At 37.9% G+C, this 24,572-nt stretch overlaps 1 protein-coding gene across 8 annotated transcripts in view; it reads left to right on the top strand.

Moving 5' to 3' along the window:
* LRP1B (LDL receptor related protein 1B) overlaps positions 1-24,572 on the top strand; it is a 675,294-nt gene that overhangs the window by 386,595 nt on the left and 264,127 nt on the right. For all 8 annotated transcript variants that reach the window (XR_010432039.1, XM_064661626.1, XM_064661625.1 and 5 more), the window contains one exon: positions 402-564. Coding sequence is in view for 7 of the 8 variants with exons in the window: in XM_064661626.1 (XP_064517696.1) it covers positions 402-564 (163 nt within the window). In the remaining variant the exon portion in view is untranslated. The remainder of the gene's footprint in view (positions 1-401; positions 565-24,572) is intronic.

Here is a 24,572-nt window from a genome sequence, read left to right as displayed (position 1 = left end):
GCTTCAGAGCTGCCTCCCCCCTGCAATCTTCTACCATCACCATTTCAGACTCCTGTTTCACGGGTGCACCATCATTCAGTGATGTTGCTTCTAAATATGCCCTAAAAAAAAAAAAATCCCAATGGCAAACTTTAAAATATTTAAGAGGACTCCAAACAAATGTGCCACTGAAGTTGCAATCAGACTTCCGTGCTTAAAAAGGAAAAATTCTCTCCAACCACTATTTGTGTATTGAGGATTGGATTCCTTATCATATACCACCTAATGCATGTAAAACAGCTGGAGCTCTTTAAGTGAGTAGAGCATCTGCTCAGTGAAGCAGCTGGCAGCCAGTTATTTGTATTGCAATTGCACTCCTGAGCTTCTTTTTTCTTTCTTTCCTTTTTTTTTTTTTTTGGCAGATGTGCAGCAAATAGCAATCGACTGGATCACGGGGAATTTTTACTTTGTGGATCACGTCAGTGACAGGATCTTTGTCTGCAGCCAGAACGGGTCAGTGTGTGTCACCCTCATCGAGCTGGATCTGAATAACCCCAAGGCCATAGCTGTTGATCCAACAGCAGGGTAAGGTTACTTACCTGCATTAGCATTTATTTTACATGCTGCATGCTTACCTGTGACTGAATATACTTTCTGTTTCCTTCAGGTGTTTAAAAACCTATTTTTTCTCTGCCGTATTGAGTTACTTGCATAGTTGCTGTAGTAAAACAGTAATGTGTAGTGAACTTGGAGCAAATAGTTAACTACTATAATTGCAATATTAATTGCAATATGTGCCTTGTAACTTCTCAAAATGGAATTGAAACTGAAAAAAAACAATTTTCTCCCTACTTATCATAAGATTTGCTTTTGCCTTTGCTTTTCAGTAAAGTGTATTTCTAACTAGAGTATGTGGAAAAGGAACTTTTAAAGGATTTTTATGCTGTATCCCCTCAGTTGCATGAATATTGAAAATGGGTTTAACAAGTTTATTTGCAAAAAAAAGTGGAAGAATTTTTACTATGCTTTAGAGGTCAGCTATAATGGTAAAATTACTTTGTATTTGCTGTTTCTTTTCCATAGAAACATTCCACATCACTTAGGAATAAAACTTTGCTTAAAATGCAGGGTACTAAAAGTTCTCCATTCTGTAACATCCACCAGCTGGAAAAGGTTTTCAAGTAAAAGCATAACTAAATAGGAATAGGAACAAGAATAGGATCAAGCTAATTTAAAAACTAAATTTTGGTGAGGATTTTCAAACTGGGATTTTTATCTTGATTTTATTAGTCAGTAAGTACTTTAGACTGAAATGCCTGGTGGAATATGTCCTAAGCTGCCATAAGCCCCTTCTCAATAAATACAAAAATATTTACTGTAGAACAGCTTGTCATCCATATGTGGACTTTTGTCACTCTTTATTTAAAGCCTGACCGAATATTAAGATGTATTATCACAATGACTTAAATTCTGACAGGAACAGCTTGCCTGTAAAGTTTTCAAAGAAGTTTGGTATTCCTGAGTAGAGCTGTATTTCTCTCTGCAGCAGATGGTAAGTTTGACTCGATGTGACTGCAGAGTTGTTTTAAAATAAAAATGAAAATTCACATAGAAATTGATTTTCTGGAAGTTCTGGTCTGAAAGAACTTGAAGCTTTCAAATTTGCCAGCAGCAGCCTTTTTTCCATGCGTTTGCTTGTACATTCTTAGCTAGATTTACTACGTGAATCCAAAGCTTGTCATTATCTAATCTCATCTGTCAGGGATGGACGAATTATATCCAAGCCTTTGGTGAGGAGGGATGGAACAGAAAACGAGAGACTGTTTTCCTTCAATTGTTACCTGCTGGCTACAAACCATTCTTACTCACAGAGTTGCCTTTTTCAGTGCCATATGTGAGAGGAATAGTGGCTATTTAAGGTCGATGTAAGTGCTGGCCTATAGGAAAGGCCAGGAGTGATTATGTTATTTTACAGTGGGATTATTCATAAGGAATATCCATTTATTTCATGGTGGAAACACTCGGTTGAAAATTTTCTCAGAATACATGGTTTGCATGTGTTGCAGCAGTTATTTCATTACTGGTTTTATTGGCAGTTTTATTAATTATCTGATGTGTTGTTCTGTTAATCGAATATCTAACACACTGATAAGCTCCAACTTATATATTAGTTCTGCTGGTTTTTGTCTGGGTTTTGATACAGAATGCAAACAGAAAATCAAAAAACGTTCTGGCTATTTAAAAATGTTTTGATCCCTTTTTTTTGTTCTTTTTCTTCTTGCTTTTTTTTCCCTACTTTGTTTTTTTTTTCTTCTTTTGGTCTTTGGTCTTTTTATTATTTCACATTGATAGTAGTTAAGACTAATGTTGGTGTCTTAACTAAAAGTGTGGCATAATAAAGTATTAGTGTGGCATTGCTGTTTGGGTAACTTGCTGGTTTTATTTCATTTAAAAAATCACAAAAGCATCCATACTAAAAAAATATTGCAAGCTGAGTACTGAATGAGTTGCATCAAAGTGTGTGTGCAGCAGCTTCTTAAGGAAGTTGTGTTTATACTCTGTAAGCATACGATTATATACTCATTTTTTTGTAAGGTTGTGTTTAAATATGAAGCCCAGGTTGTTCTGGGAGGTTTTATCTCCTGCAAGAATTAAATATTAAGGTATTAAGTGTAAGGTATTTGCTCCTGTCACATGTAATGCTGTCCTGGTATGTTCAGTGTCCCTGATGTTCTTCTACAAGCTGAAGGTGTGCTCTCACAGAGAAGACCATTTCCTATATTAAGAAATTCGGAGTGTCATCACAAGCCTTTATGTCTATGATAAACTTCCTGTAGTAGCACAGGGTCAAGCTCTGCTATTCTTGCATGCTCATGTCTGTGCTGTGTTTAGTTGTTTGATGAACCAGAAATTCTGATTTTATTCCTAAAACAACTAAAGCAGTGGTGGAAAATGTCTTCATTCCACATAGTTCCCCTTGCAGCACTCAGGAATATATATTTTTTGAATGTGGTTAATTTTACATCTCTGTGCCTTCAAGTTTTGATAGATGTTTGGTGCTGATGGTTTTATATATTCTTCTATGAGCTTACAATGGAACTCAAGCTACTAAGCTTCTTTCATATCATACAGTGAATGAAAGAACTTTTGCTATTCTTCCAAAACTGAACTTGATATTGAGAAAAGAAAGATTCTGCTATTCACACAGCTCTTGCAGAAGCAAGGTTGTTATGTGTCTAATCTAAGTATGTTACTTTGGTAGGATTTCAGCACTTTTATCAGTCTGTGTTTGATATTTTGATTGTTCCAGACTATGTCTAATAGATACCCACCAGAAAAATCCCCCCCTCTACTAATGAACTTACCCAGTTGGAGGTTTTGCAGTACTGATTATCTGTTACATCACCTAATTTTAAGTTCAGAGTAGCACAGTGTAAGTATCAGACCTGTGTTAAGGAGACCATAACCAGGGACAAAGTAAGTGTTTCCACTGATCACTGTGAGTTCTTCAGAGCCCAGACTTGGCAGTGAAACATGGATTGAAGAAAAAGCTAGGACAAGGTTAGTAGGAAATAAAGTGGCAACCAGAAACAGAGAGGGAGAATAAATAGTTTTGCAATAATATTTTATCTATCAAATGCCTTTGAAGTAAGATGTTTGGCTCCATATGTCTGCAGTTGATAGTTTTGATAAGTTTTAATATGGGACTTCTTTTCTTCAGTGGTCAAGAAACAGAAGTGATTACTTTTGCTGGTCCTTGGAATCGGTGTAAAATTGATGATGGTGCTTATGACTGTCACATGAAACAAATATAAGCTGAGTTAGAATGAGTTTATCTCTAGCTGAGGTCTTCAGTAGGTCTGCTGTACTCGTGGGGAAAGGCTTTTTAAAGGATTCCACCTAGTTTGGCAACCGGTGTGCATATTCATGAGACTTTGATCACCGAACATCGGTGATAGGGAAGGTAACACATTTAAAACTCACAAGAGGATAGATCAGATTTAGGTTCTCTCCCAGCTCTGCCACAACCAGCTAAATGTCTATACACAAAGCATTTTATTTTTTTTATGACTCTGCATCTCCTTGTATTTAATAGGAAGCATAAAATAGCTCAAGCTATCTGATATTTGAATGCATTCAGGAACATTAGGAATTAATATTGTAGAATGCAGTTCTAACTGTATACATCTACATATTTATGTTGTAAATATGTCTACTTAATTACCTTCACTGTTCCAGGTAAATTGTTGCCTTCCACTGCACTGCAATGGCAATGGAGAATGTATAGCAACATTTTACAAGGGAAAAATGCCTTGGAGTAGGGGAATACTGCAGTCTCCTCCCAACAGGAGCACTTGAAATGTTGAGTCCTGATTGTACTCCTTAGACATTCAGCATACATGTAGTAATATAAATACCAGAGTATTTCTCCTCATATCCATTTTCTGTTTTCTTTAGGAATGACAGAAAATGGGAAAAGGCAGGAATAGAGGATAGGGCTGCAACCTCAGGGCTACTGCTGGTTCCAGAAACCAGCAACTTGTACTGATGGCTCTGATGCTATTTGGGATGCTGATCATAATTTTTACTATATTTCACAGGCTTATGGAAAGAGATGAACTTTAAAGATAATGTTTGAAATGCAGAAGGTATTGATCTATTGCCCACTCACAAAACTTTCCAAACATAACGAGATGTGTGGATAAAGGGCACATAGGGTGAGATGATGAGGATGTGCAGATCAAAGCTAGCATGTGGAAAGATATGTGGAGCAGTGTGGAGCACTATTGGGAGTGAGGAAATGGGTTAGACACCTCCTACATGAACCTCTATAGAATCACCAGAGAATCCCAGAATGGTTTGGGTTGGAAGAGACTTTAAAGATCATCTCATTCCACCCCCCTGCCCATGGGCAGGGACACCTTCCACTATCCCAGGTTGCTCCAAGCCCCGTCCAACCTGGCCTTGAATACTTTCAGGGATGGGGCAGTCACAGCTTCTCTGCCAGGGCCTCTCCACCCTCACAGGGAGGAATTTGTTTCTTATATCCAGCAGCTCCGTCTGTCTTGTGCTGAGGACCCCAGAGCTGGACACAGCACTGCAGGCGGGGTCTCACCAGAGCAGAGCAGTGGGGCAGAATCACCTCCCTTGACCTTCTGGCCATGCTCCTTTTAACGCAGCCCAGGACACATTTTTCTTTCTGGGCTGTCAGCACACGTTGCCAGGTCAGTATAAAAACAAGGTGTAACTAGGGGGGGAAGAGGATGAGGAAGAGAAGAATTGGAGGGGATGTCCAATTAGAGCCTAAAGTCATTGAAACTTGTAACTACCATTTAAAAGTTACATTAGTAACAAAAGGGAGAAAAGATTTGCTGCTTTACAAAGGAGATGTGTAAAAGGAGCAAGCTCACATTTTAATACTGCAACAGTGTGTGTCATGTAAATATTTGAATAAATCTTTTAATCGGCTTTTCCTTCTGCTGTGGTGTAGAAATAAAAAAAAACCAAAAAAACCACAAGCTCCGCTTATTTCTTTCACAAAACATTTGTAAATGCACACAGGAAGAGATTGTGATATGATGATGTTTGAAGAACAGCAGCTATTAATGTGTCATGGTGTTATGTAGCATTTCTTGGTAATGTTAATAAGTCAGAAAAAAAAACAACTGCACAACAGTGAAAAAATTTATTCTGTTGCATTTTAAGTCTATAATAGCAATCAGTTGATACCTTTGTGATTCACAAAGAGGAACAAGGGAAATGGGAGGAGAATTAACAGCTTAAGTTTCCCACTTCATCATCTCAAGAATTTGTTCTGAGGAAAAAATATGAAAGTATTATGCCATTAACTCCTCCTGGATTCTAAGGATTCTAAGCATAGATTTTTCTGTGGCTCGAATGAAAGCCACAGTATGAAAATAATAATGATAATTAAAAATACATAACTATATTTTTGAAACACAGTGGGGAAATTTGCCTCAGTCTAAAATTTCAGAATATAGGAGGAAGGAAGGGGTAAGACAACGTTTTGAAGTGCAACCTTTCCTATAACAACAGAGCAGCAGCTTTAAAATATCATACAGCAGAGATCTAGAAAAAAAAATAATATAAAAAGCAGTTGTTTCTGGCCTTTAAAGATTTTCTTTTTAGCTTTAAATTAATTCTGCTTCTGAAACAATTCTGGTAGAGGTAAAAGGAAGAAGTTGGGGGTTGGTTGTGTCATCCAGAGCAATTAGCTGCTATTGCAAATGTTCACACTCAAGCTGTGTGTGATTGCCCTCATGGGATGTTTGCATTTATTGGACAGATCAAAATGCAATGTAAGGTCCACTGAGCAGTTTGCACTAAAAAACCAAGGGAATGGGAAAAGTTTTACACTCTGTTGAATGAAAAGTTCTCCTTACCAGAGAGCCATGCCTGGGATATGGAAAAGCCCTCCCAGAGGATGGAAAACAGCCCTTAACAGGTCAAAGAGATGGAAGGTATAAATGGGAGTTTCGGGCTGACAATTCAAGCTGTTTGGTATCGTGGGAAGACATGTGAGCCAGTAAGAGCTATCCTACTTGGTGGGCTTTTAGACAAATGCATGGGTGAAGTCTCTGATGGAATGTTTGATGGGGCAGAACCCACGGCAAACCTGAAAACCTGTATTACAAATCCCACAATAGCCAGGAAAGGGCAAGTCAGCTGGTGAGAGAGTGGAGAGAGACCTTTCCAAATCAGCGTTGTTGAAAATAATTGCATTTTTCTTGTTTTCTGTACCTGTGTCTTTCAAAAAATCAAATCATAAATGCGCTATATTTTAGACACCATGAGTAGAGTTTGCATTCACCTTATTTGCCTTGAGTTAACCATGCAATAAGTTGAATGGGGGGGTAAGAAAACACACTTGCAGAGTAAAGCAGGGTCTCCCAGTGTCTGATTTAGCCTGATTAGTGAAGGGGTCCCCATGTCTGGGCTTTGGAAGGACGTGGCCTTTTGCTTCATTCCTTTTCTGAGACAGGAACTGGAGAGGGTTCATGATGCCCCAGGGTTTGCTCTGGTAGGCAGAGAGAAAGAAAAAAGTCTTCAGCCTGACCTGGCAGAATGACCTGACAGTGTGATAACTGGCAATTGGATTTTGAGTGATTTCTTGAACAAGAAAAAGGGAGAAAAAGTCAAAGAACTTGATATCAATGAGGAGATGAAGTTCCTTACAGGGGAGGAAGAGTAGAAATTCAAAAAGCAGGTGAGGTCAAACCAGTATATATTTTTCTTTATTTGCTTCATTGTTATTTGGACAGGGGAGTCTTTCAGGATAAAAATAAAACATCTGCACTTATTGTCTGCTGCCTGTTTTATTCTCTTTTTACTCTCTTGTCTCTGAGCTTTTATAGCAGCCAACAGGCTTGGGAGAGATCTCTGAGTCTTAAAACTTCTTTTTTTTTTTTTTTTTCCTTCTTAGATTAGTCACCATTTTCTGCTGATCAAAGAGGAGAGTTATAATCATTAAAGCTCACTTTTAAACAGCAAAATCATTAGTATTTTAATAACATGCCATTATTAAAAGAACTCAGCTCCTTTTCTTGTCACAAAGATTTTCAAAGAGCTGTAAGATACATATAAGACCCACTCGCTTCTAGAAAGTTTTAAAAATGACCTGAAAAAGAATCTTCTTCATTAAAAAAAAAAAAAAACACACAAAGAAAAAACCACCAAAAAAGCCCCAAAAACTTTGTAGTAACTAATCATAATATGAAAGTTTTCATTAAGAATTCAGATTTACTTCCTCATCCTTCCCCTCTACAACCTCTTTCAGGCTGTGAACAGTTGGAGATGGTATAACAGTGGAGCCAAAATGAGATGAGAGAAGAAAAGATACTTAATCAGACCCCAAAAAAAGAAAAAATTAAAATTACATTTCCCTTTGTTGTTATCCCTTTTAGCTCAAATGCTTGTGAAACATTTATGGAAAAAGATGTTTTGACTGATCTCAAGTTTTAGAAAGCTGCTTCCAGTTCTGTGCTGTTCCAGCTTTTATTTTAATTGTTGTAACTAAGCTGAGGCATAAAACTCTGTCACCTTTACATTTCCCCCTGGATCTTATCTCCTTTGGAACTTCTATTCTAGTGCAGCAGCACAGGTTTGCTCGCTAGGAAACCTTGTGGCTGCTGCTCATGATAAGAAAAAGGAACAAGGGGTAATGTCATCTGCTCTCTCCCAAAATAAGATGATATGACTTTGCATTTATGTGCAAACAGAAAATAGAAGAAATAATGGTCCTTTTCTTCAATGAACTGAAAAATAAATAAATAAATTTTGATTTATGAACATGGAAAGATAGGAGCTTGTATGAAAAAGTCAGTTAATTCATCTGAAAAGTATTCAAACTGAAAGAATCAAAATATCAAGCACGTGACATAACTGCATTAAAAGGGAACTCATTAACTAGGTCAGGTTATTGGTTTGGATCAAAGTGACAATTATAATCAAAACAATAAAAACAGAATAAACTTGAACAGGTTTGGTACGTGCATGTTCCCAAGTAATTATGTGAGTGCATTTGCTATTGTGCATGCCTTTTTATTAATCAAATATCACTGGAATTAATAATTGGTGACTAAAATTAACATCCAATCTTCTGTATATGTTTGAAGGTAGGCTGTATTTGGTGCCCAAAACAAGCTGCATCCAACTAATAGCAACGACAAACTGTGAATGAGAAAGGATGTGTCTTTCCAGTGATCATAACCCTTTTGGAAAGGGTTGGCAAAGTGAACACTGGCAGTGTCATTAAAACACTTTGCTGATGTTCTGAGTGATGGTATTACCTCATAATCAGTGCTTATGTGTGGAGAAAAAAGAACTAAAGCAATGAAGCATGAACTTAAGTAAGCTGTTTTTCTTATGTAGCACGTGCTCAGTAATGGATTTCATGTGCTGCTACTTGTAGGAACAACATTTGAGTGGTGTCAATAAATATGGGAAAAAAAATCAGTGGGAATACAAAAACATTGATGAAATCACAAAATAGCTGTAGCTTGTAAAAAAAAAAAAAAAAAAAATTAAAACAGCTTGTAAGCCAGTAAAACTTTTTTTTTTACTTATTGAAAGTTTGATCTGGAGGACCAGTGTTGTGCCTCTCTCATGGGCTTGGGTTCTGAACACACCAGAACTCAGCTGTCATCTAACAGCATCTTCATTACCCAAACCAGCTTTTAATGGGGTGTCCCTGGTGCTTTTGGTCCCTGATCATCTGAACTGTCTCAACAAACCAGGCTGAACACATGAGCAGCAAGGACACTAATAAAGCTGCATGAGCTGGATTGCCTGGGGCAATTCACAGCTGATGCAACGTGTCCTCCCACTTGAGTTTTACTCTCTCTCTGTGTAATTGGTGTAGTTACTCTTCTGCCTGTCCTCAGATCCCTCTCCTTAAGTCCTTAGCTAATTAAACTTCTGATCAAAATGCTCATCTTTTACAGAAATTACTGTTAATCTATGAATTAGAAATTCTTATTTGTGAAGGAGATGGGCATGTTATTCTGCCTGGTATGGAAGTCTTGAAGTACTTCTCTTTATTTGCTTTTTTTTTTAAATAACTGAGATGTCCAGGCAAAAGCTACATGATTTAAATCACCCTATCAGTGATTTTCTTCAAGTTGAAAGCAATTAAGCTAGAGAGAATTGAGGCCGCTTTGGTTCTGAATGAGATTATAAATGGGAGTTTAAGGCTCCATAATGCAGGGACATTATGTTCATGTCCATTTGAAGTCTCCTTTTTTTTTTTTTTCTTTTATTACCTGATGGTCTTATTATCTAACAAGCTTCTGTAAGGTCATTCGTGTTCAAGACAGATTCTGATATGATTCAGAGCACTGTATGAGTGGAAGACTAGAGCTGAAATTATAGCTGTTTAGCAGCCATCTTTTTTTAAGATGTACTTGTGTTATTCTGCACTAAAAGTGTGTGTATGTGTATATAGATATTGAGAGAAACTTTTAATTTTCTCTAAAATGAACAAAATGCAAATAGTAACTAAAAGTTTATGTTTAACACAGATAGTGTATTTTGATGTTATAAAGTTTCCCAAATCTTTTTTTTTTTTGGTGATGCCCACATATTTCTCGTGTCTTTGTACTGTAGCAGTACAAAATTGTTTAAACCACAGATTTTCTAATAAGCTGTTTTCATGCCATTCTTTTCTTTATAATTTTCTTCTTCTCTGAAGATAAATCATCACCCGTGTATATGCCACGTTTGAAGTATAAAAACATTGAATCATAAAATCATGGAATATCCTGAGCTGGAAGGGACCCACAAGGATCACTGAGTCCACTACTCTTGTTCTGGATTAACCAGAACCATCCAGACTAACAAAAATGATGAGAACCATTCAGTTACCTCGTCAGGATGATGATATCATCCTGATGGAAACTGCTGTTCTCTCCAGGCTGGTTACATGGATAGTTCGTTTTTAACATTGATTTTCCAGAATAATTTTGTTTTTCTGAGCTTTCTTGCACATCAGTGCCCTTGTTCCTATGCTCAGTAATGTAAACATGCCTTGCTGGAGTTCAGCTGCAATGTGAACCCTTTTGGTGGAAGACAGATAAAATTTGAAGGAAATCTGGAGTTAAGATTAAATGAAAGATCTGAAAATGAAAGATGTAAAAAACCCCCCCATGGCCTGTGTAGATCACAGGAACCATGTGATCTAATCCAGAAGAGAGAAGGCTGAGAAAACTCATACTGTTTTCTCTAAAAGACTGATAAAAATAGAAAGGTGGTTCATTATTCTTATTATTTAAAGAAAGAACAGGAAAAAATAATTTACATTAGCGGAGACTGATAAGTACAGGAAAAATGTACAAGGCTGAGGAGATATTAGAACATAAATAATTTAAAAGTTGGCTTCTCTGTCATTAGGGACACTTAGGACAATGTCTGTCTGGCAGAGATGTTCTAGCCTTGTGTTACACATCCTCAGTAAGGGAAGCTGGGTATGTGTACAGACCTATAAGTTAATAATGTCAAAGAATGGGATTCTAGAAGAATAAATATGAATAAATCTATTTAGTAAAATTTCAGCATTGCTCTTTAAAAAGTATGGCTGAAACATCACCAAAGTAACAATTTCGGGTTTGCACTTGAAGGAAGTTGAAGGATTTTAAGGAAAATGGGTCAAAAAATAAATTTTAGGGGTTTATTTTCTTTCTTTTAGAGATGATAGAATTTGCTGCAAATGAAACTGAAAACCAAGTTTTAAAGGGATTTTGATTAAAAAAAAAAAAAAAAAATACAGTGGAACATCTTCAAAAGTTCCAGGGGCTGCATTCTTGCCTTTGAGGAATTGCCTCCATTTTAACAGAGATTGTGATTGAATTGTAAGTTTACAAGTCGTATTTAGTTTTGCACCCATAAAGCAGCAGGAGCAGCTTTCTCATGTGGTGGCTGAGAAGGCAAATTACTGCCTTGGGTAGAAGGTTGTGGACACTGGGGGTGATGAGCAGCCTTTCTTTAAAGACGAGTGACAACATTTCTTTCTTCTGTTTGCTCAGTCATGTAGCTGTTTAATAAGCTGTCTGAAGTTATCTACTGAAATACATAACTATATCAACCCACAGTGGAAGGAGAATCAATTTCTGCTTTACCACATTGAAAACTATAGCAAAAGTGCTCAAAATGGGGGAGCACTGACTTTCTTTAGTTTTTGAAATAATATGTTCTATGCCAGAAACTTTTAAACTTTAAGTTTGCTCGTTACCAATTAACTCGAACTGGTTGATTAATTTTCAGAGATAACGCACACAAACACATGCACATACACACACAAAAAAAAACTTGGTCCAAGATTGCAGTTGGCCTCAGTCTTAGTGTTTCTAAGGAACAGAATTTAGGAGTTTGGACAGTGTCCAGACTGGCACTTGAAAACATGTTTACCTTCAATTAATGGGCAATTAGCTCACTGAAGATGCAAACTTTTAGCATAGAGAAGTCTAAAAAAAGGCCATCAAGGAAAAAAATGGCCTCGTTGACTCTGCTTCAGCTTGGTTTAGATAATTTTTATTCATTAGGATTTGACAGCAAATCTACAAACCCCAAACCAAAATACTCAGGGATTTGTATATAACAGATTTCAAATGAGAACACTGTATTAATAGTAGGATATTTGAAACTCACTGCCTTTTCTACCCTCTGAGAAATAACCACTTACAGTCTTTCAGCTTTGTAAGTTTTACAAACATACAGTTTTTCTCAGAGACTTCTCCAGGCACAGGAATTGCACAGCACCACCTCTTGGCTGATCTCATCCAGCAGAATGGAAACACTCGGTACTTTCTGCTGGCACAGCTCCTCTGGCTGAGCATAAGGAGAGGAGAATAAGCAAACTACATTCCCAACAGGGATTACGCTGACTTCAACAGAAAATCAGACCTCTAACCAAAATATTTAAATTGGAACAAAAATTGCTTGACTACACTAAGCCAAGCTCTTGTTTGGATTTCTGAGTGTTTGACATGGTTTACTGATGTGAAAGTCTTACATCTTCTGAAAGTTCAAGGATTAGTTTGTTTGTTAGTTTTTTATATATAAATCTCCCTGTTAAATTACTGGGTTTTTGTCATGTAGAATTTTCTGAATGTAGTATTTTAGTAGGTCATAATACTTCAGCCTACGAAGCTCTCATTTCAAAAATTGATATATATATATTCTAACATTTTCAAAAACGAAATCTTACTGTTGGGATTTAAGTGCATGGCAGATTTATTTCAAAAGTTTTGAGTGCCCACAGGTCATATTCAATTCAGGTAACAGCTGAGATTGGTCAGTTGTTTAAGTGAGGCTACTTATATAGTCCATGTGTGTGTCTGTGTGTGATGTGCACATTGAATACACATGCAGAAACATTCACTTCTCTTACCACAGCTGGCTGGCACGTTGTAGACCACAGTGACTCTCAAGTTTAATGACTCTTTCCTAATTTTTCTTACCTCCCTTTGTTAGGAAGGACATGAATGAGGATTTTTTTGCTGGGAAAGAAAACTGAATTCTACTTATTATTTTGTCCAAGATTTTTGGAGAGGATTCCTGTTCATTGCTGGCTAATTGTTTTAGCCAAATGTTCTACAAGACACTGCTGCTAATGTGTTTTATAATATTTGAATAACCAGCATGAGCCACCTGTGGCCTCACACAGAAGTTTTGTCTGTGTTCAACTATCTGTGATTTGGAATGAGGCTTTTAAAAAGTAATATCTCTGTCAAAGGCAGAATGAGGCTGTGCAGTATTGGGCTTAAGTTGAGCAATCATAATTACTGGGTAGGCTTGAAATTCTGGGTTTAAATTCTGTGGGAGATCCCTTCATTTAAGCTTGGGAGGATTTTGTGAGGAAGAATTCATTAATATCTGGGAAGTGGTGGGAGACAGAGGTGTGAACACTGGTAAGTGCCTGTTCAGAAATGAGCAGCTTTGCATTCAGAGCAGGATTTGAACAAAATACATCTCTGTCAAAGGGCATCACATTATGTAGAAAAGCAATGATCACTCTTCAGGGCACAGGGCAGGGCGTTTGGAAATAATAATAAGCATGGATGTAATCAAATAATTTTGATTACTCATATCCTGGGATAATTTAGGACAACACAGGAATTATAATATTTGCCAACATCTGAATGCTTGAATTTGTGCATGTAACGTTTTTGATGCACATTTTATTTTGTTCTTACTTAGAGCATAAAGATGTTACCTAAATCCACACCTGCTCTACATTTTCCTCGTTATGTTGAAGAAGAATAGAGATTAGAGTTAGAGGTTGAGGGGTCACCTATTTTATCACATTATCTGAAGGCAGAACAAACTGCCTTGAGCCTTCCTCACGGAGGTTTTGTCTAACAATTTAATTCATAATATTCAGAGAGGAGATTACATGGACCTGTACATTCCTCACCTCTTACAAAATAAGATTATTGCCTTTAATCATGCTGTGAGCTGATACAAAAATGAGTTTATTTCGTTCTTGTAGTGACTTTTTAGCTACTTCGGGACAACTAAGAGACTTCCTTTAATCTAGACAAGGAAAACTCACTCATTGCAACTTTTTTTCATATATTCCCCACCACCAACACCTCTTTCATCCAAACTTCTGATGGCTGTGCTTTTTATAGTCTCAATTTGGTCTCCATTTTCCTGGGAAGTTAAGGGAAGTAGGAAAGTTTGTATGTCTGTTTCCTGTTTTAAAAACTTCAATATAATATTTACTATTTTTCTGCAGCTTTTCCTTAGTGCTGTGAAATAACTGATTTGGGTCTAGATTGTGGGTTAGGTGTTACCTTGGTAAAAGTGATTTAGGAATTTTGATTTTCTCCTCCCTGTTACATTTTTCTGCACCTGCTCTTTCTGAGCCCTTCCAGCTTCACTCCCTCAACAGAGGGAAGTCAACAGAGAGCAGTCTGTGTTGCCACTCACTAAACTAGACCTGTACAAGAATCCAAAGCAAACAGAAAGCAGTTTTAAAACAGTGCTTGAACATGGTCATGGCAGGAAGTGACTGAGCACCTTCCAGAGAAGATGCCACAGACTGTGTCATAGTAAGACCAAATCAAGGTACTTGTGCCGCTGTCAGGACTAACAGGACTGGAATCTTTGTATTTGCTTTGGGATAACCTCTTACCTTTTATATCCTTTTCTGAAGTCCTCTTGCTCATCCAGGTGCCCCCTAACTTGTACCTGTGTAGGTGATACACTAATCCTTGAGAGTCAGGGCGGAGCCATTGGGTTGGTTCAGCTTGTGTTAAAATTAATTATACCAACAGCTTTTTCCTATACATCCTTACTCAGCTGCATCTTATTTCATCTGGAACAGGGGGATGTCTAATTCTCTTCTCCATAATTGTCATCCCTTACTTTTTGGTGCTGTTTTTCAAGCAAAATGTCTTCTATGTTGTTCATTATTCTTAATAATGGTTTTCTGAAGTCCGGCAGAACTTCAGAAAATTGTTTCTACAGTCTTTCCACTTCCATTTTTCAAAGTGGGACTGGGAAGTTCAGGGAGGCACAGCTGCCAGAGTGTTGGGAGTGCCTGTCATCACCTTATTGTTACACAGATTTCAGGAGAGTGAAGTTGGCAGCAGTTGCCTATCAGCACGATAATGTGTGAGCTGGCCTTTGACCCTTCTGCAAAAATGGAAAAAAAAAAAAGCCCAAACAAAACATATACAGGATGAGACTGTTTTAGTAGGAGTACAGATGCTGAGAGATAGAATGCAAAAGCTTTCTGACAAGAGATTTATTACTGTGAATATCCACACACAGACCAGAGGACTGGATAAGGATATTCATCTCTTTCATCTCATGTACTCATTGGAGATATGGTTGTATGATCTGTTTCTCTGTTGCCAGTTAGGAACAGGAAATATTACTTGACTAAATTCTGTTAATAGTTTTCAGAAACATTAGCTTCAGAAATACTTCCATTTAGTCTCCAGCTTGTTAATCAAGTCTGTGTTCATCTGTCCATACAAGTCATAAAGTTCTGCGGTGAACATTTAGTTGTAATTAACATCATTGACCAGTTACAAGGCATAAGCAGTAACACATCCACCAGTGAGTGCTCTGTGCTTGCTGACAGTGCAGCTTACACCAGATGGGGCCCTCGGTGCCTCCTGAGCCCCACAGTGCTTTCTGTGCTCTGTCAGATGGTGCTGTTGCTTTCTGTGAGATTGTTATTACTAAGTGTTCTGGGGTTTTGTATTTCCCAAAGACCAAAGAGCTGTATCACCTTGGAGGCATCAGAAGGTGATACTGCATATGTGATGTTAATATTGTACTGTAAAGTTTTTATTGAATTCTAGGATAGCAAGAATACAGTTATAAATGGCAGCAGCAAAGTACCAGTGTCCTTACTGCAGGCACTCACAGGCAAGCTCCAGTCATCTCTCACAATGTACTGCTCTTAAATGGGGTCTTTTCTTTATTTAACTGTAAAACTATGCACAGTTCTTAACACCACTTTAAATATGGACAGGATACATGCTGCGATGTTCGCTTTCAGACATTGTTTGGCCCAAACTCATTAGTTAATAGGGTTGCAGGAGGACGTAAGAAGTCAGGACCTAAAGTGCCACAGCTGTATTCAAGTCACTGATGTCAGGGCAGTGGTCTTGGGGGGCAAACATTGTCATGGAGACCACAGACATGTCCTGTGGACAAACAGTGTTGTGGTTTGGCTGCCTGAATTTGTACATGTGACACACCTCAGTGAGCAGTCTGCTTCATTTCTGCAGCAGCAGGTCTGACCTTTAGGCTCCTGCAAAGTAGAGCTCTGAACTCCTGAAATCTAGGTACCCTTAGCACAAGCAAGGACAAACTGAGATTTCAGCTAGCTGACAGGTTCCCTTCTTTCTCACTAGAGAAATACAATACTGATGTGTATAGTGACACTTCTTTTCTGTTTGCCTCAGTTGGCTTTAACCTCTGCTGGTTAAAAAAAATTGCACACAAACAGGTTTGGGCATTTGCATTCAAGTAAACATATGGATAAAGGGGGTGTAGGAGACTGACTATAACGCATAATAAGCTACAGAAAGCAAAACAGGGAAACAGCTACAGTCAAAAATATCCATACAATTCTGCTATCAGCCCCTGCAACTGATTGAGGACATTGCAGAAAAAATGTTCCTGGATTTAATGTTCTGTGTAGCACAACTAAACAAATACAACATGGATTATCCTCTACTATATTAAATGGCAAATGCTGTATTGCAGAAAGATAAGGATTGAAATCCCAGGCAGAAATACAAACCCACTTCCTTACACATACAAAAGATAGTGCACCTCTGCAGCTGTTCAACATCTGTCCCCCCTAGGTATGAGATAAACACATGACAAATAACGTGTAAATATCTGGCAATTAATTTACCCAGAATTGTGGGGAGGGACACACAAAACTGAAATCAAGTTACTGCAGCTGGACCACAGATATGTGACAGTATACACTCAAAAAATTACTCCAAAACTCTAAATGTGGAAAAGTCACAAGAGTTTTTCCTGAGTCAGTGCCTGATTTGTGAGTTTCTTGTTTTTTGCAGTGGCTTTTGATCAGCCATCTGCAGAAATTCTTTGATTGCATCTGAGGATTAATAAAAGGTGAATGAGAAAATCAAGCCCATACATAGACTATCATACCACACACAGATGAGACTTCATAAGACAATTGCCTTAGAGGTCCAGTTTTCCCCTGGGAGGAAAAAAAAAATTGCACCTACAAATAAACCCCTAGAGGTATTAGTTAGCATCCTTCATAAAAAACAACTCCCCAATTCTCTTTGTATTTTCATTTGAATAATTCCTAGGCCTAGAATGGCATTTAGTTTGATTGCAGTTTGTATAACTCTTTTGTATTTATCATTCTCACATTTAAATGCACCCTAAATGCTCAGCTGAATAAATACAATGAAGATTACCATTTGATATATTAAATGCCAAATACTATCTTGCCAAAAGCCAAATAAGCTATCTGTTTCTGTTCTGGCCTGCCTCCATATTCACACATACAGGGGTATGTGTGATTTATTCTACCATGATATTTCTTTGCATAGGTGTTTCAGGGGAAAAGACAAGTAGATAGACTCACAATTACAGTCTTCTCTATGATCAAGTTTAAATGGATGGGGTTTAGTGTCTTGAGGCCATTGCTTCTTTCTTCAATTTTGAAACATCACATTGGGAAGCTGCAGAAAAGAAAATGCGATTTAGTGCTTAAAGTGAGTATGGACAGATATGGAAAAGACAATATGAAATGCCAGGTTGTAGTCAGGGCAGTAAAATTAAGCTCAGATCAGACAAGCAGATTCAAGTGGAAATGCAAAAGGAGCAAATTGGGTGAGATGGGACAGAAGTATATGAAGAGTGAACAAACTTCTTTGGGGAAAAAATGAGAACAGGAAAAAGAAAGAAGGCAGAAAGTAAAGAAAACTTCAGGATGAAGACCCATACTGGGTTGTTACAGACACGGGGAGGTGTCTGTTAGGAAAAAGGAAAGATGTGATCCTGCACATTCATAAAAAATCATGCAATTTGTTCCCAGGTTTAGTTTTGATTTACAGGTGTTAAGGTAAGTTGGCCACAGTTCAAACCCAGGCTGTCTGCTGGGGAGAATCCTCACTAGGGATGGCCAGCCAGCCACCTCCTGGAGTGCACAGTTTCATTTCCTTGTGCTTTTTTACTTGGATTTTACTTGTTACACCACTGTAAAATCAGATAATGAAGTTTTACAGGCCTCTTAGAATAAAAAATATGACAGCTAGTAATAACAAGGGACACCTGGGCTGTATTTTTAACTCAGCATGTGGTGGGTTTGAGAGCTTGTATTAGGTTTGCCATGGATGAGAAAGGTAATTTAGCTATTTTCTATCTACTCAAAGAGCAATAGTGTAGATAGAAGAGCTATGACAGTAGCTTTCTTATGTTTATGAAGTCGTAGGTTCTGTCTTACTGTCATGTAAGTAATTATGTGCAGTTATAAGATGTGTGTGTATTGTATAATCCTAGGTAATATTTTCAGTATTCCAAGCAGCTAGAAAGCAACTCTAATCCTATGTAAATGACATTTTTACTCAATATCTTCCTAGGTGCAGTCACACAGACAGTTTAAATGTTCCTAAATGCCTGTCTATCTGAAAATGAAAGGAATATGTTTCTGTGGTGGGAAAATAACTTCTCTAGCGCTGTGACACAAATCTCCAGTTGTTAATTGTCTATGATTGAACTACATTTCAATTTAAGTAACCTACTTCTGTTTAGGTAAAGAGAAAATAGGAGCAATGAATGGGCCACTTCATGTAAAACAGAGTTAAAAAAAAGCTTCAATTTTCCCTTACTCTTGGATGTTACCCAAATTTTTCGTGGCAAGCCAAATCCTACCTTTTCACATCTGGTGTCCTGCTGGTATTTTATTTTACTGTTGTGATACTGCAGAGAAATAGAGCTCCTAATTTGCAATTTGAAATCCACAGGTGTTGAGAGGAAGCTTTTTCCACTGCAGTGTAGTATGGATTTCTACAAATTGTAAGAAAAACCTGAGATGACGATTGCAGAGGCCTCCTTTTCTAAGTAGAGATCTTACAGGTTTTACAGATGATACTGTTTTTTTGAGTATTAAGAGTAATGACTGTCACTGTCAGTGCCAGATCTCTGGGGAAAGATGTTTCGATTTAGTCTGGTAAAGACTGGGGAGAAAAGAAAGTGTACTTAGCACTTCTCAGTCACTACTTGTTTGCAACCAAAATGAATAAAATGAGAGGTGCTTCAGCCCTTTTTACATCAATGAAACACTTTACCTGACTCCTGAAACTGGTACCATCACGGAACAGATATTTTTCTGGGAAGCTGCATGCAGGATAACGCCAGCCACTGTGAGTTATGGAAGAGAAGGGAAGGGAAATTGGCTCTTACAGCATTCAGCAGCCCCTTTAGCCTGGGTAGTACTGGCACTTAGTCGAGCTCTAATGGTGTTATGTGTGCATCACTGAACTCAGCCTGAGAGCTTCCATATTTTGTTCACCTCTCTGTGGAAGCAAATAGTATCATTTCAAACCCAGTACCGTCAAGTCCGATCTGTTGAAGTGCTGACCAGGCTCACATGTGGGTGTCAGAGCTAACCCTGGTGCTTTGAGGGATATCGATGGCCCGTATTTTCTGCCTCCTCCATTTCCCTAATCTAATTGACAGGCAAACTTCAAATTTCAGGTTCTCTGTAGAACTAGGTGTTCTTGGAGGCTACTTTGATGGGAATTGTGCTATAAAAGCAGGGAAGAAAAGGAAAGGTGCTGAAGTTCTCTCTGGGAGGTGGATCTTACGAACCATTCTGATTACCTGCAGACACATATATTGTCTTGTCGGTGGCTATGAATTATTTTCCAGATTAGAAGGTCTCATGAAAATTTAGGCATCTGTAACTTACTTCATTAGACATGGCTAAGAATGTTGATCCAGTTCTGGTTTCTGTGACTCCCATTTTCTGTTTCTAACACCATTCTCCCAAACAGTGTACAAAGTAAATGTCAGACTGCAGCTCTGTTGGCACCAGGACAGTTTTGCAGGGCTCTGGCTGACCATGCCCTGGCCTCTGTAGGTGAAGCTGTAGCATATTTGCATATGTGGTATGGTTTAAATTAAAAAAAAACTCATACATGGAATTTGTTATAAGATTTAAGTCTTCTCTAATTGTATTTTAAATCATAAGATTGGTGACATTTACCTTTCATTGTGTCATTTTATTTCTCATTTTGTGCTTCAAGCTCAGTGCGGCTTCAAAATGCTTAATCAAATGAAAATGCTTATTTCTACTGCTGGATTTATAGCTCAGTCATGATAGATGAAAGAAAAAAAAATTAAACTGCTTTGTGACAGCAATGAAGAAATATTTCAAATCATTATATGCATTTTAAAATTCATTTTGTGTTTAAAATACAGTGAATTTATCTATGTGCAACAAGAGCTCTTTTAAAGAATAGGCAATTACTCTATATTGAATGCCAAACTCAAGATCTCAAAAACAAGCTGAATCAATTAAGCCTTTTATATCTGAAATGGAGACAGCTGAGACTGCTCAACCTTCGTGGCTTCCACTCAAAGGGCAGAGCTTAAAAACAGTGAGGTGAGGATAAACATCTAGTTAAGGAACTTAGAGTGAAAACTGGATGGATAGACAGACTTGGAAAAAGGCAGGAATTTAGACCAAACTAAAATAGAATGGTTCTTGTTTTACCCTGGTCGTAGATATAAAGAAAGAATATAAAGAAATTTCAATATTCCAAAAAGAAACCTTGTGTAGGTAGAACAATCTCAGTCTTTGATTTAATCCTATAAGTATTCAGTGTTCATGGGAGACCTGAGTATTTGAGCTGGAATATTGTAGCCAGTGATGTGAAAGTGATTTGGTGGGAGAACCTAGAGAGAGTATATGCATCTTTTTCTTTCAGCAAGTACATCTTTCTCTTTTTTCATCCTTGAAAACTGAACTATGCGTCCTGCATGCAAAAAGCAACGGGATCTCAGCAAAAATGAACATAAGGACCTATGAGTATAAGGCTGTTTAGCTGCAAAATCTAAGTCCCTTGAAGATAACTCTTTGTACAGAAATAGGTCTGGGAAATTTGTCATAGAAACAGAGGAAATCAAAGAACACACATCACTGTGTTGATAAAATGAAGCATCTTGCCTTAATTACAGCAGCTCCCATTGTGGCTCTGCTGTACTGCCTGTGGCAGAGGCCTAATACCTTTACCAGAAAGATAGAGAAAATCTCAGTGAAATGTTACCAAAACTGATTTGTAGTTGTGTGTTCAGAAGGCAGAACTGAGTACTTATTTTGTGTTTGTAAATTTTTGGTGTGTGTCACGGCTTAGCAGAGTCCTCCTCTTCTTCTGTAACATGTCAGATTAATTTTACGTGAGCCAAATCATGCCATTTTGAGGTTTTATACTCAATAGAGTTATAAATTATTTGATGTCAATGCAGAGCTTGGGAAATGAAAGCAAATATTTGCTGTACCTAGCACATAAGGTAATGCCAATACATCTCTGTCACTTGATGATGTGTTTAATCTCTAGGCAGGCTGCCTACTTGGTGTTTACTACAGACCCAACTATAAACAGATGGATAAAGCACAGATGTAAGACCTAAAAGAAAAACCTGACTTTTTTTCCTGTTTTTATGCTTGTCAGTTTTCTGAGCTCATTGCTCTACACTTCAACCTCCCCACCTCTAAAAATACCCTGCTGCTGCTGAGTGCTTTGAGAAGGATGACAATTAATGAGTATTTGTTACGAATGACTGATTGGTGATGGGATTTTTATTAGGAAAACTTGAAAAAAGGCTTAATAAATATCATCCTTTTCATTCCTTTTACCCTGTGATTTTCTTAGCTTTCTTGGATCACTGACCTTGTTATGTGACATTAGAGAAGACATGTGAAAAACAACTGCTAATAAAACACACGTGGATTCAGCTCTTATTGCTTCCATTTCTGTACTTCAAACAGAATGTGTTCCCATTCAAATTGAAACAAAGATTAATGAACATCTTACTGATGTCCAGTGATCTGTTATGAGCAACAAACAGCTTTATGTCTAATTATTTATTTCTATAAATAGCTAGTGTTTTCATAAATGTGTGATGGCAGTGTGCAGTTTAAAAATTACTGAGCATTGATTTGAAACATCTTCTCTTTCCATGAATATGAGAATAGCTGGATATCCCTAACAAATTAGGGAAAGACGCAAGTAAAACAGCACACCTAGTGCCCTTCCAAGCTGCTTCCTTGAGTCTGGGCCATACCTAAGTGTGACTCAAGGGGGGAGAACTTTTTCTGTCCTTCAAAAGATTTTCTGTTCTATTTTGAGGTGGACCTGGGAACTTGCACAGTTCCCATGGAAGAGGAAACATCTTGGGGAAGCCATGGCCCCAGGAGATCCTCATACATTGCCTGATATTTCCAAGTTCAAGTGTTACCACTCCTCTGACACACCAGACAAGTGTTTAGCCATCAAATATTACCTTATTGAAGCTTTTTATCAATGTATAAATAAATAATTTTCATCAAGCAGAAATGTGAGATTTTTTGTATCTCTCATAACGGCTTTTATTTCTTTTGTTCTCTCTTCTGTTTAATTAGTAATAGAAAGCTAAAAAGCTTCCAAAGGAAATGCTTGGGCAGGTTCTCTGATGTTGAGATAGATACGTGCAGATTTGAAGAACTCATCTAGTCTGCAACAAATTTAACCCAGCCTTTGAGTTAAACCCATCTGTTCCACTCTGCTACCCTCTTACCATAAAATTTCATGTGTTGCCAAAATCACTGCTTGATAGAACGTTGAACCAAAATTCCTAATTCAGAGTAAATAACTAATAAAGAAAATAAATGCCCTGCTCTCCTCAGTCCACACTTCCTTTTGATTGAAGTTTTCCTCACCTTGGGAGCTGTCCTTAGATTTTTACTTGTTGTGTAGATACTGCAATGAGTGCTGCCTTTTCCAAGATATGTTTGATAGCATGATGCTCAGATGGTAATTTGTTTCATGTTTGTAGCTGTCTGATACTTGCAGATTAGATGTTCCAGCCTGGACTTTGAGTGGCAGAGTTTTTTGAGCATGTTTTGAACATACCCTGACTTATTTAATTGAGTTCAGCACATAGGACAGCCTCAATTACTAGTTTAATTAAAAAGAAAAAAAATCAACCAAATACTATCAGAAAGGATGGAGTTTTGCATTATAATTGAGTAGTGCTGCTGTGAGTCCTAGTTCACAGTGCTTCATTCCCTCTGGCTGCTGTGCAGGGGCTTGGTGGGACACAACTTGTGTGGCGAGATCTTGTTTGAATCTGACTTTCCAGGGATGAGGACTAGATCTCAGAGATGTTGAGACTTGGGAAGCAAGCGATCAGGATTTTCAAAAGCATCTGCACAACTTAATTCCCTGGGGTTTATCCTTTATATTGCCGTGGGTTTCACTGAGATTTGGGCACCATCTGATCTGCTGTGCTGATTGTCACCACTGCTGTCTCCATTGTGCTTTGACAAGTAAGCACATCCCTTGCCAGGTAGCATCAAGAAGCAGGTTATATCAAGCAATTATTGGTTGCTGAACAGAGGAACAGCTTTAAAGAATAAAAAGTAATGTCTTTACCGCTCTTCAATTTTCCCTCTTTTGGAATAAAAAGTGAAAAGCCCAGGAACAGATCTTTTAGTGAGGTAAGAAAGGAAATAACTGTTCTGCAGCAGGTGGTGTTTTGTGCACCTCAACCCTGGTTGTCTTCTACCTCATCACAGGGAGCAGCGAGGAATGGGAGTGATTAAAATAGTGCTGGAGATTGTAAGGTTATTCACTGGGGTTATGTCAGAGGAGGACAATTATGCTGGAACAAAATGAGGGGAAGAAAGCCACAAGTTAATCTATTCTCCCTTCACCTCAGGCTGATTAGAGTAAATTAACTGCTATCGCAAGTAATATGCAAAGTAGATATTAATTATTTTTCTGACGTCAAATAAAATAATGTATAAAAAAAATAGTCCTGAAATATGTTTTGCTAATTATGCCTGTGGACTACTGCTTTCATTCTGTAAAGCAAGCCAGCAAGCTAACAGTCAGACCCCTCCAAATCCCACAAGGCTGTTTGCTGATCCACTCTCTGCTCATGTCAGTATATATCAATTTTGTTTTAAAATAAAGAAGTTAAACCTTCCTGACAGGTAGATACACCATGATATCAGCTGCTTTAATAAAACCTATCTCCATCGATATGTCTCGGGCTGGTATGTACAGCTCCATATCCTGCTTAGGTTTACCTCCTGTTCTGCTACCACTCAGCACATCAGATATAAAGCATTAATAGTGGGGTTTTTACTGTTGATAAACCAGGAATGGGATCCTTTCAGACTGCAAAGGAGTGAGGTGTTACCGGGTGTCTCCATCTCTCAGCAACATGCACAGCCGAGTGCAGGCCCATGAGTGGGGCAGGAGGAGAAGGGAAGTACTGAAGTTGCTTTTTATTTTCTGTTTTACTAAGTCATTAATGGTTTGTGACTTTCTGTAGTTCTTTCCATGCTGAAC

Source organism: Pseudopipra pipra, chromosome 7 (assembly GCF_036250125.1).
Source record: "Pseudopipra pipra isolate bDixPip1 chromosome 7, bDixPip1.hap1, whole genome shotgun sequence".
NCBI classification, from domain to species: domain Eukaryota; kingdom Metazoa; phylum Chordata; class Aves; order Passeriformes; family Pipridae; genus Pseudopipra; species Pseudopipra pipra.
Note: the sequence above shows the minus strand (reverse complement) of the source record. Positions and strands in the feature narration are given on the sequence as shown.